At 56.8% G+C, this 12,205-nt stretch overlaps 1 protein-coding gene across 1 annotated transcript in view; it reads right to left on the bottom strand.

Annotated features, from left to right (window-relative positions):
* The window catches only part of CACNA1E (calcium voltage-gated channel subunit alpha1 E), a 129,500-nt gene that overhangs the window by 25,215 nt on the left and 92,080 nt on the right, over window positions 1-12,205 (bottom strand). The window contains 9 exon segments of the mRNA XM_039555753.1: window positions 53-64; window positions 3,898-4,004; window positions 4,297-4,356; window positions 4,867-4,996; window positions 5,524-5,683; window positions 6,282-6,556; window positions 6,666-7,256; window positions 8,172-8,228; window positions 11,319-11,416. Coding sequence (XP_039411687.1) covers window positions 53-64; window positions 3,898-4,004; window positions 4,297-4,356; window positions 4,867-4,996; window positions 5,524-5,683; window positions 6,282-6,556; window positions 6,666-7,256; window positions 8,172-8,228; window positions 11,319-11,416 — 1,490 coding nt within the window.

Below are 12,205 nucleotides of genomic sequence, written 5' to 3'. Positions count from 1 at the left end.
CCCTGCATTCCCAAGGAACAGCATCCCGCAATATCTCGAGTGCCATAGTTACCCCAAAGCATTCCTGTCGGCGATCCAGCCCAGCAGCCACCAAGCAGCACCAGCAGAAAAAGAAAGAGAGGAGGAAGGTAAGAAAGGCGTCATGGGAGCTGCATGGGGACCCTGCAGCAGCTGTCCACCACCCCAGACCTTGGGTGAAAGGCACGATGAGTAGACCACGTTGTGCCCTTCAGGATGGGGCACATCTCCAGGGAGGTACTCATCCAGAAGCCCCTCCTGCCCTCCCTGCTGGAGGTTTTGGGTGGGGGGGGGCACACAGTGAAAGCTCTGCTGCAAGAGGAACCTGCATGGGGTAGGACAGTGGGCAGCAGCAGGAAGGCACATGGTCCTCCTCGGCCAGAAGTGGTGGGGGGACCATGAGCCAAAGGCAGGAGCCTCCAGGGGAATCTACCTGCAAAGCCACAATAGTTCCCATCCAAATTCTGCTAAATCACCTCTATTGAGAACTCTGCTGATTAACAGCCTGAGCTGCAGTGCAGGATCTCCTGCAAGCCAGCAGGACACTCACTTGGACAAGCCAAGGTGGGTTCCAAGGTCCCTGGTTGTAACCAAGCCCCTGTCCCTGTTTCAGCCAAGCCCCTGCCACGCGCACACAGAGTGCTCAGCACTGGGGGCAAAGCCTACAAGTAAAACATTTCCTAGAACACATGAAACTAATCCCAGCCCCTGGCTGTGTGTAGGTCCAACATGTGGGAGGTGTGCTGAAAAGGTGACAATTTAACTTTGCAGCACTTCTGTGGTGGGACCTCTGTCCTGACCTGCCTCACACCAGGTTATTTTGCAGTACATATGTGTCCTTCTTGCTTCCAGATCCTGGTGCCAATGGGCACAAGGAGATGCTGCAAGGAAAGAGACACCTCTGCTGGGTAATCTGCCCTTGCACATCAAGGGCAAGGGCTCCACACTGACCCCTCAACCTCTCCAGCAACCTTTTCACCGCCTCTGGGCAGCGCTGCAAAACTGCTGTGAAATGCCTCCTTGGAGGGATGCAAAGGAGAGCAGGGTCTTTAGTTGTGGTTCTGGTTGTTTCAGCTAATTTAATTTGAACTCTTTGGAGATTTACAGCTTTTTATTTAGGCTGTGTACAGATTGATGTATTAGCTTTCCATGTGGAGAGCTATGGTTAATGGAGATAGCCTCTCTCTCAGGATGTGTGGGCTCTGAGGGAGCAGTGGACAAGCCACAATGGCACACAGAGAGATGCCTTTGTGGGTGGACACTTCATTATCAGTGATTTGGACATGGCACAGACAGCCAGGGGGTGATGGTGGCACTACTGAACCAGCTCGAAGACCTCCTGCTGTGCCCAGAGCCACCCAGGACCCCTGTGGGAAAACCAGCGCGCAGAGGGGAGGCAAAAGGGACGGGAAACCTGCATGGCACATCCCAACACTCCTGCTGGGATGTTCTGGACTCAATCACCAGCTGCTCTCATCCAGGTAATCACTGCCACTGCTCCATGGGCGTTGCTCTTCCCACCCAGCACCATGGAGGAGAGGAGAAGGAGAAGGAGGACACTCCCCCTGCCCTTGCCCCACGTCAAAGAGCTCACAGAGGGAGAAGAAAAGGAGACAGATTGAAACATCACCACCAGAGTTTTCCCCTGGAGACCAGGAGGGAGGGTGGGAGGGAGAGTGGCAGGCTGGGACATGGAGAGCTGGCAAACATCCTGCAGCTCCCGCGGCTGTGGCGGTGCTGCGCTGCTGAGGGGAGAGGCAGGTGTTCTGATAAATGCTTTATAATGTATGAACCCATCGGAAATCGCCGTGGTGCCTTTGTTCCTTTCACTCCTGAAGGCATGAGATCATCTCCTCCAGCAGGAGCCACGCTGGAGGTGGGGCAGACGGACAATCCTGCAGGTTTACATTATAAAGAGCTCCCCGTCCATGGCACAAGCAGCTCAGTATCTACCCAGCTATGGCTACAAGACAGAGGAGGAGACACCAATGCTTGCTGTAAACGTGTGTGGAGACGCCAAGGCCTTCTCCACGGGAAGGGCTTCGGTGCCACGGCTGATGGGGGTGCTCACTTTCGAGAATTCAGCTGTCCCATGCCCAGAGGGAACGTCCTTCCCTCGGGAGGATGGGTGAAGGCAGGCAGGTGGCAAGCAGGGCTGGAAGGTGCCAGGCAGCTTCCCCACATGCTCGATGCTGGGCCCTGCCATCTCCAGGGGCCACCACAGGAATTTTGCCACCCTCGTGGGGTGAGGGCAAGGGGACAGTAAACGATTACTGTACATTGGTGAGGACATCCGTTCACCCAGGAGCAGGCTGAGCCAACAACCTGTGCTCCTTCAGCCATCAAAATTCTTGATGGAAGTTGCCTTGGAAGGAAAAGGCTCCCTTGTCCTCCTCTTCAAACCACTCAGTGCATCTTCAGGCTGCTGATGCCCTTGCGCCCTGCAGACACACTCTGAGGGGCTGCCCTGGCAGAGGAGGGATCAGCCAGGCCCTGGAGATGCTCGATCCACCCTCATGGTGGCCTGTGTGGCCTTCCAGAGGCTCAGAGCATTGTCCCCAGCCAGCAAATCTGCCCCATGCCCCTTCCCCATGCCAGGGTCTGCGGTCAGCCCCCTGCCCTGCCCAGGGGCTGCTTCATCCCTGTGCTGAGTGAACTGAATTCTCCCATGCTCTTCCTGAGGAGCGAGCAGGGGCTGAAAGCACCGGGTGAGGAATGGGGTAGGAGGGTGAGGAAGGAACAAGCAATGAGCCAGGGGGCGTACAAGTGGGTGAGAACCAGGAGAAGGAGCTGCTGCCCAGTCCAGGGTGAGATGGGAGGGATGGATAACGGGCTGTAATCCATTGAGCGACCTCGGGGCTCGGACCCAGCCACCCCGAGAGCCCCGCATGGTACCTGAGCTGTGGACAAGGCCAAGGCTCCTGTCTGCGTGGCTGCCAGGCCCTCCCCTTTCACCAGCCACTGCTGCCAGTGTCAGAGGCACAAAGAGAGAACAACAGCGTGACAAAGAAGCCTGAGCCTCTCCTCTCTCCTCATCTCCTTCCTTGGGCACCAATGAGGTACAGGGACCTGGGGACCAGGGGATGCCCCTTTCCTGCAAGCATCACCTTGGCACCACACATCCCTCCCTGTGCTCACTGCACCACCTGCCCCAGCCAGCAGCACAGGGGACAACAGAGCAGCAGGAAACTCATTCCTGGGTGCTCCTGCCCTCCGTGGCATGGGCACCATGGACATCCCAGTACCCACAGGTGCCACAAGCTCTGTACCAGAGCCCAATCTCAAAGCAATGCTCAGTGGGGACACTACAGGGCAAGCACACAGCCCTCTCCGTGATGCCACAGAAGACGCTGGCACAAACCCCACTGGCCTCACCGCCATTCCTGCAGGGCTCCAGAGCAATGTCCCCCTCAGACCAGAGGAAAAGTTACCAGCCAGGGGTACCATTTCCAGCACAAACATGTTCAGAGAGCAGCTCCACCTGGCAGGCTGCTGCTTTTGCTGTCTCTGTGCACCCCAAGATTCATAGCAGGTGTATAACTCCAGCTCTGACACCCTTAGGCCATTTTCCCTCTCTCTAACAGCCCCTTCTGCTCTGTTTCAAATCCACTTTCACCACCAACTTCCTCCTAGCATCTCCAGCTTGCCTTGCCTTGCTCCCTGCCTGCTTGCTCACCAGCTTCTGACAAACAAGGAGAAATACATCTGTAGAGCAGGCACACACCACTGCCAGGAGCCATCCCAGAAGCAGAGCAGAAGGGTGCAGAGAAATAAAATACAAAATGAAATCAGAGTCTAGTAGCCATGACACATGGCTGCATCCTTCTCCCACCCCAGCCAAGGGAAGGCAGGGAGCTGACAAGGACAATGGCCACTTACGCCAAGGCAAAAGCCACCAGTGCTCCCACCACCACAATGAAATCCAGGATGTTCCAGAGGTCCCGGAAGTAGGAGCCATCCTGCAGGATCAAGCCCTGATCAATCATCTGGAGGGGAGTGACAGAGAGAAAAACAGGCAGGGAATGAGTAGCTCAGACATCAAGTGGAAGGGACAAGCTGGGGGACAGGGACACTGCAGACTCTTCCCGGTGTCCTGGGTGTAGGACTTCATATTTTGTGGAAGCCTTGAGGCTGATAAAGGAGGCGCTGAGCACTCCAGACCACCACTGCTGAGAACCAGACTTTAAGGTCTCCACCACCTAAATTTAGGACCAGAACTGCAAAACCGAGCTATTTCCCACTGGCTGCAGGGATGCTGCAGCCTGTCAGGGCTCTTACCTTGATCACCATCTCAAAGGTGAAGACGCCAGTGAAGACGTAATCAAAATACCTCAGGACCTGCAAAGAAAGGGCACAGGTGCTCTGCAGCTGCTGCTGAGCAAACCCTACCCACCCAGACACCCAGATGCTGCAGCTTGCCTGGCTCAGGGGCAGACACGGGGTTGGTTTGCTTGTCCCAAACTCAGCCTGGTCCCTAAGAGTTCATGACAGCCCTAAACCCAGCCTGTGCAGGCAGGAGGGAATCATTCCCCATGCAAATGGCTTGGAAATGATGATGCTAGCCAGGAGCATGTACCCCATACCAATGTCCATACCAGCATAAAGTTCAAGCCACTTTACAGCTGACCAGGCATCCTGGTCCCTCCCCAGGCTCTAAACCTCACATGTGGGAAGCTGAGAGTGATTCCCATCGTTTATAAAGGAAGGTGATGGGGAAAAAGTCAGATTCCATGGTGTGGTGCAAGTGCCGCCACTGGCTGCCCTGACCAGCACCCCAGCACGGGGAGCTAAAATCCTACAGGAGCTCTGCCTGCACTGGTGGGGGGAGCAGGAGGGGGTTGCAATCACTTTGTTGCGGTCGGAGTTGGTGAGGACGGGATCCTCGGCGGCGAGGGCGATGCTGCTGGCGGCGATCACCAGGAGGATGCACATCTCGAAGTAGCGCAGGTTCACGATGTAGTGGCAGGCCCTCCTCACCCTGCAGGGACAAAGCCCACATCCCACCTGTGAGCCCTTGGCAGGCCCCAGCCACAGCCCACATGCAAAGCCCACCCCATATTGCTGCCTTCCAGGGTAAGAAGATGGGCAGCAAAGTCTGAGGAGCAAAAGAAGGGAGCCCAAGGGGTATTTGGACTTGTTGATCCCTCTTCTCAGCCATCTCAGCCCCACAGCCAGGCAGGGAGAGAGTCCTTGAGAAACTGGGGTGCTTACTCTTCCAGGCTGCTGGAGCTGGGGAAGAGCTACAGTGGTGCAGAAAACTGCAGGTAAATATAACAATCAATGAATAAAAATCCCAGCTTAGCAATCAGCAGCTGGGAGAGAGAGCCATGAGCATGGCTGCCACAGAGAGAGAGCAATGTGGGGCTTGGGGAACACTGTGGCTGCTTATCAAGACTGTTTGGGAGGTATTCAGCTCCCTTCCCACAGGAATTCCCTGTCTTTGGTGACATCTGGGGTCCTTCCCCTTGCAGCCCTCCCCAGCCCCAGTCTGAAAAAACATCTCACGGGTTGGTGGTGCTGAAGATGAACATGGAGCTGTGCGGCACCATCGCTTTGCCCGTTTTGCTCTTTTCCTTCTTCTGCTTCTTCTTCTCCATTTCCTCCTCATCCTCTTTGGTCTCAGCCTCCTTTAAGGGGCTGGCTTCACCATCTGTCTTGTTGCTAACTGCAGGAAAGCGAGAGCCTTTGCCTGGCCTTGCACCCAGACAACACCCTGGGGTGTCCCTGCCACCCGGGCAACCCTCTCCTTCCTGCTCTGAATCCCTGTGCTGTTACAGGGAGAGGGACTAGGCAGGAAGAAAACACACGAGCTGCTGGGATGGAGCAGGTGAAATGGGTTTAACAAGGCCAGTTTTCACCTTGCTGGTTAATTACTAACACTGTTTAAAGCAGCTCACCTTGACAGCGAGGATGCTGCTAAGGGGTTTGAGTGACAGCGAGCTGCCGGAGGCTACAGATGTGCCAGGAAGAACAGGAAATACAAGAGTTTTGCCCAGGCAGAGAGGAAGGGGAAATGAGGCATCAGATGAAGGGGTGGATGGAAAGAGGTGAGAAAGGGACATGGGCCCCAGGGGATGCTGGCACATCAGCATTTGGGCTCCCCTGCAAAACTGGGTTGCTGGAGGGAGGTGCTGCAAGGAGCAGCAAGGAGATCCCCCCCAGCTGATGGATGTGGATAGGAAAAGCCGTGCAAGCAGCTTTCCATCCCTGCAGAGTCCCCAAGGGCTGGGAGAGGGGCTCAGGAAAGAGAGACAGGTCCTCACTCTGTACCACAGCGGAGTCGTGGACATCGATCATGATGGCCGTGCTCTCAGTGGCCTTCTCGGTGTTGGGGGTGATGGAGGAGAGGTCGGGCTCGCTGAGGCTCACGGTGCGGCTGGGCTCCAGCAGCGCCTGCTCACTGGTGTCTGGGCTGCTGCAGTCCTGCTCCATCAGGTTGCCCGTCTTCCCCTGGGAGAGCTCAGTTCCGGCGTGTGGGGGGCTCCCCTTCTTGGCGCTCCCAATCAGATCGGCATCGCCAGCAGGGACCCCGTTTGTCCTGCAGGAGAGACGGGGGAGAAAAAGAGGTGTGAGAAGATACAGGGATATGAGAAGAAGAGAATATGAGGAGCTGTGGGAAGGGCAAGATGCTCTCTGCAGGTACCAACCTGATGGACTCCCCGCTCGCCTCTGGCTCCCCCGGAATCAGCGCCTCTGCTGCAGCCACGTCCCCACGCCGGTCCCCGTCCTGTGCCCCCTCCACGGTGCTGGCCTCCTCCAGCCCCATCTCCTGGCTGGCCGAGCGGCTCCCCAAGATGTCCTTGCCCTCCATGCGGGCTCTGCGGTGCCGGCTGCGCCGCTGGCTCTGCCTCATCCTGGCCCTGTCCTCGATGCTGCCTCCTGCCCCATCCTGTTCTCCTGGCTCACAGTTCCCGTGGCAAGATTTCTGCTGCCACATGTCCTTGTCCCGCTTGGCCCGGGGCGATGTCCTGTCCTCACCACCGCTGGGGTTGGCCCCTGGGACTGGCTGCTCAGGTCCCTCGGCCAGCGGCCGCTCACCCTTCCCCTGCTCCTCGGTGCATTTCTCCAGGGTGACGCCATCCCCAGGTTTCTTCCTGCGGAAGATGCTGGCGTGGGGATTGATGAGGGGCGGCTCATCCTTGTTGATGCCCTCCTGGCTGGACATCTGCATGTGCCGGCGCAGCTGGCTTGTGCGCTGCTCCCACACTGACATGTGGTGCCGCCGGCGCCGCTCCCGCCTGCAACGGGGGACAGCGAGGGGTCACCATCCTGGCTGTCCACACCATCCCCCGGTGGAGCACCCACCCTGGATTTAATTTGGGAATCCCAGGGAGAAGGAAGTGCCACCGCCAGGGTTACAGGCTGTGCTGAGACTCCATCGGTCTCCCTCTGGTGCTGGCAGGGGCTGGAAACGGGGCTGAGGCTGTGCTTGTGCCCTTTCAGAAGTCATCAGGCTGATGGATGACCAGCCCCGGTAGCCTCACTGCTGCCCTGAAGCTTTCAGGCAGCATGTCCAGCTTCTGGGAGAAGAAGACAAGCCAAGCATCCTGGCTTGCCCTATCCCAGACAGGCAGGGACCACCTTCCTTTTGTGTGATTGCCTGGGGACACCTTAAATATGGGCCAAGCCCTCTTGCTGCATCCAGAGACCTCTCCTTGCCTCTCTCCCAGCACATCCCGGGTAGAAAGCCTGCCCTGAGGCTTTAGGAGCAGCAGTTTTGACTGTCTGGGGGGAAGGAGCTGCACTGGGCTTCTCTATGTGGAGAGCTGGGCTATGCCACGAAACCTTTGCAGTGTCGTAAAACAACACCCAGGAGAAGACAGACGTGCCCTTCCCGACACCCCCGCGGCACAGGGAAACACCCAGGAGCACACACGGGCACGGGCACTGCTCACACCCCCACCGCACACCCATGGGGAGCGACAGGCGCCGGCAGCACGGCACCACGCGCGGGGGATCGGCACACACCGAGCCGCGCACACACGGACGGGGAGCACGGGGGCACACGGATACAGCACACACACACACACACACAGTTCCCACTCCCATCCCCTGCCGGGGAGGCCGGAGGGGAGCGGGGTGTGCCCCGGCCCCGCGGACGCACAGACAGCACAGGAGCCACAGACGGACACGCGCCCCCGCCGCCCACATACAGGTGGCTGCTGCGTGGCTCCCACATCGACATGTGGTGTCTCCTCCGCCTGTCTCTTCTGGGAAGGAAAAACAAACGGGTTCAATCCCCTCCTTCCACTCCTGTGGGCAGCGCAGAGAGCTGTTCCCCCTCCCTGGGCAGCCGGTCAGGGCAGCAGCCTCATCCTGGCCCTGCACATTCCCAGTGAGCCCCCCCCGGCACACTGGTCACAGGCTGCCCACACTCACGCTGACACTCCGTTCCCTGGGAGCCTTCCCCACACTGTGCACCAGGAGAGCAGTGCAGGCTCCAGTCCTTCAGAAGCTCCGAGACATCCTTGGATATTTAACAGCTGTCTCAAACTGCTCCAAATTCACTTCTCCCAAGAAAAACGCAGCAATTGGAAAGAGGAAGCCATGCATCAGGCCAGCCTCGAGCTGCTCAGAGCCATCACCGTGGATTGATGCTGCCCTGGGAGCACAGAGGGGAACGTGAAGTTCCCCAGCAAACACGAGGCACAAGCCCAGGTTGCGATGCCACAGAGCTCCTGTCACCTGAGCAGCCCCCACACAGAGCAAGTTAACAGGGCTGGCACACTCCTTCGCACATATTAGCAGTGGGGGAGATTCCAGGCTTTATCCTCTGTATCCGCATAGAAAAGATTCAGATACACACAGCTGCAAGAAAGCTGCCCTGAGACTATGCAATCACAGAAACAAAGAACATTCTGAGTTTGAAGGGACCCACAAGGATCATTGAATCCAGCTCCTGGCCCTGCACAGGACTACCCCAAGAATCCCACCATGTGCCTGAGAGCATTGTCCAAATGCTTCTCAAGCTCTCGCAGGCTTGGCGTTGTGACCACTTCCTAACAGTTTGAAGACATTCCCCCTTGTCCTATCACTTGTCAGAAAACCACCTTTTTAGAAGTCTCTCTTCAGCTCTCTCGTAGCCCTTGAGGTACTGGAAGGTGCTCTAAGGTCTCCAGGCTGAACAACCTCAATCCTCCCAGCCTGAGCTCACAGGAGAGGTGCTCCAGTCACGCCGGTGATTATGGTCTCCATGGAGCCCCATGCATGGGGTGGGCCCAGTGCCATGCTCGAGGCAGGGATGGAGCTGCAGGCACCCACAACATTCCCACAACAAGTGGCGGAGCCTCCAGATGCATCCACGCAGCGCATTCAGCACCAACGCGCGACAGCGCCCGCACGCGCCCATCCGGCCGCCCCCACGCCGAGCAGCCCCGACCATCTGCGCCCAGCTCCGAGCACAGTGCTCCGACGGGCACCGTGGCCACCCCTGCCAGCCTGGCCACGTGGGAGCACCCATCCATCCCCACACCGCCGGGCCTCTCCGCAGGCAGGAACGCCTGCCCGAAGATGCCTGCACCAGGTACCCGCACGGAAATGGAGCCATCTGCGTCCGTGCACATCCAAAGGCAGAGCCCGGCTCTGAGCTCCCAGCAGCCCTTCTGTGCCAGCTCTGCTCTGCCTTGTCCACCACTGTGTTGTCCCCACTGTCCCTCCCCAGCTGCTGGCACAAGCACAGCACCACCAAAAGCACACCTGAGGCTGACAAAACCATCAAGCCTAACCCATGGCATCGCACTGCCTGGCCCTGACCCCAATCCATCCTGGGGGATGTGAGTGGGAGGAGCTGGAAAAAAGCCCTGTGAATATCAATACCTCCCCTTTCAATGCCACCAGAACAACAAGGAGAGGTTAAAAAGATCTGTTTTCCCACCCAGCTCTGTCTGACAATGACTGCAAAGCTCTATCAGGGATGTGCAGTGTGGGCAAATCCTTTACTGCCCTAATATATTCCATCTCCCCCCTTCCTCTCTCCTATCTGCCCATTCCTCAGCCTCTTCTGCAGCCTAAAGCTCTCTATTCCCTCGCTTTATCCAACACATTCCCACTGGTATCCAGAAACAGAGCCAACATACAGACTCCACCACCTCTCCCCTAAACTCCCCTAATACTTGGCCACACACGGATTTATTATGAACATCCCATCACCCCCAAACCAGGGCGAAATCTGCGGCTGCTGGGGCATCAGGCAGGGCTTACAAGCACCCCCCCATTCCTGCTGCCCCTAAAACCATGCAGGATGCGGGACCACAGCATCCCACCACTGCCAAACCAGGGAGGGGGCTGTTCCCAACGCTGCCTCTGACCCCCCCAGATAAACACTCGCCTGAAGACAGCAGTTTCTCTCAGCAAATCTGCAAGAGGTTCTGCCGTATACGAGCTTGGCTGGGTTTCAAAGCATAACAAAACCTAAAATTCCCTGGGAAGGGATTCTATTAAAAAAAAAAAAAAAAAAAAAAAGAAGAGGGAAAAAAAAAATCCCTTCAGCTGTACTGAAATGTACTGTTTTGGGAAACAAATCAAAACGCCTCGTTCCAATGTTGACTTTGAAAGTTTTATGTGATTTAGACCATATGACACCTCAAAATAAAGAGAAAAAAGGCATATAGGAAGGGAAAAACAGAATTTTCTCCTGCTGAAATGCAGAGATGAGGCTTCTTAACACCATGCTGGAGCTTTATGTGGTTTGGGGCTTTTTTTTCTCGCCCAAATCAAATTTTTGTACAAGCAAACATGGTTTCACAAAACTGCTCCATCTTTCCTAACTGCATTCGTTCCCAAGGAAGGAGCCTGAGGGGGATTTGTGACACCGCTGCTCCCTTCTCACCCAGCCCTGGCTGCTCTCCTGCAGCTCTGCCATGAAGAAACACTCCCCAGGAACAAATATCACCCCTCCTCAAGAATAACTTGAAATACCTTCCTCCCCCCAGCCTCCTACCATCAGCCCTGAGTGCTTGAGCTCTATATTTGGGGCAGAAAGCCTCTTTTATCATATTTTTGCCATGCCCAAGCACTGAGACTGCAGCTTGGTCTAAAGGTTGGCAATTTCAGGACTTCCCTGGTGACCTGTTCCCCAAGCTGTCACCTCCCTAAAAGCACTGCTGCTCGTGGGAAGCACACTCCTAGACCTCCATGCACCTTCAGGAAGATGCCCAGAGAGGGAGTCATCCCATGTGGGGACCCCTTTTTCTTGTGGCAGCCCTCCCAGCCAGCCATGCCAGGCTCTGCTGCAGCTCTGTGCCCTTCTAAGCCTGGCTGGGCTCGGGGGGTCACCGGGGTGGTGTTGGGGAGTCACTCACTCGATAGCAGGCATGTTTGGGGCAGACATGGGGCTGACTTCTTTGGCTTTCTGAAGGGCGTGCTTCTGGTTAAAGGCCTCCTCTTCCTCCTGCTCATCCTGCGGAGAAAAGATGGGCATTGCTCAGTGGGATGCCGGGGTTCCAAGGGAAAGCGCAGCCGTCGGGAGCAGTGAGGGATGTACAGGGCCACCCTTGATGCCGAGACTTGAGGGATAGAGGAGGACCTGTACTTCCAGAGACACTTTGTTTCCCTTGTGCCACGGGGATGCAAGTTCCCCACTACACCAGATCTTCCCAAAGGCGTCAGTGCTGCTTAAATAAATGAACCCAGCCCACTCCAGGTGAGAGCTGGGCTGAGCATGGTGGAACAACCCCAGGCAGTGCAGACCAGCTCAGCCCTCCCTTCCTCACAACCACAGGGGCTAGACAGGCATCCCCCCAACGGAGTGGGAGGTAAGGCATCCATGAATGACCCCGGCGGAGACCGGATTGCTTTAATGAGTACAGTTGTGTCTCCAGAGCAAAGAATGTCATTAGGAGTCATTAGTGAGCATTCAGCCTTTTCAAAAACTCAGCGCTCTCTTAATTGATGCTGCTGGTACCCGTGGGGCTCTCCCATCCCTCACACCCAGCGGCAGCCGGCAGCCCCTGGAAGGGCCATCTGCACCCACCGAGGGAGGACAGGGACCCCTGCACACACCCCTCAGGCAAACCAGCACCATGCCCCATTTTGGGTCCCATTTACACCAGCGTGGAAGCCTCCCAATGAGCCCCAGCGACACGAGTAATAGCATGGGCTCTACAAAAATCTGGGCACCACAGGATCACTGCTCTGCTCCAAAGAGTGGCAACAACCCTTGCAGCTCTCTCCTACTCACCATTATCCA

The sequence above is a fragment of the Corvus cornix genome, chromosome 8 (assembly GCF_000738735.6).
Source record: "Corvus cornix cornix isolate S_Up_H32 chromosome 8, ASM73873v5, whole genome shotgun sequence".
NCBI lineage: Eukaryota > Metazoa > Chordata > Aves > Passeriformes > Corvidae > Corvus > Corvus cornix.
The sequence above is the reverse complement of the archived record's forward strand: the minus strand, read 5'-3'. Positions and strand labels throughout refer to the sequence as shown.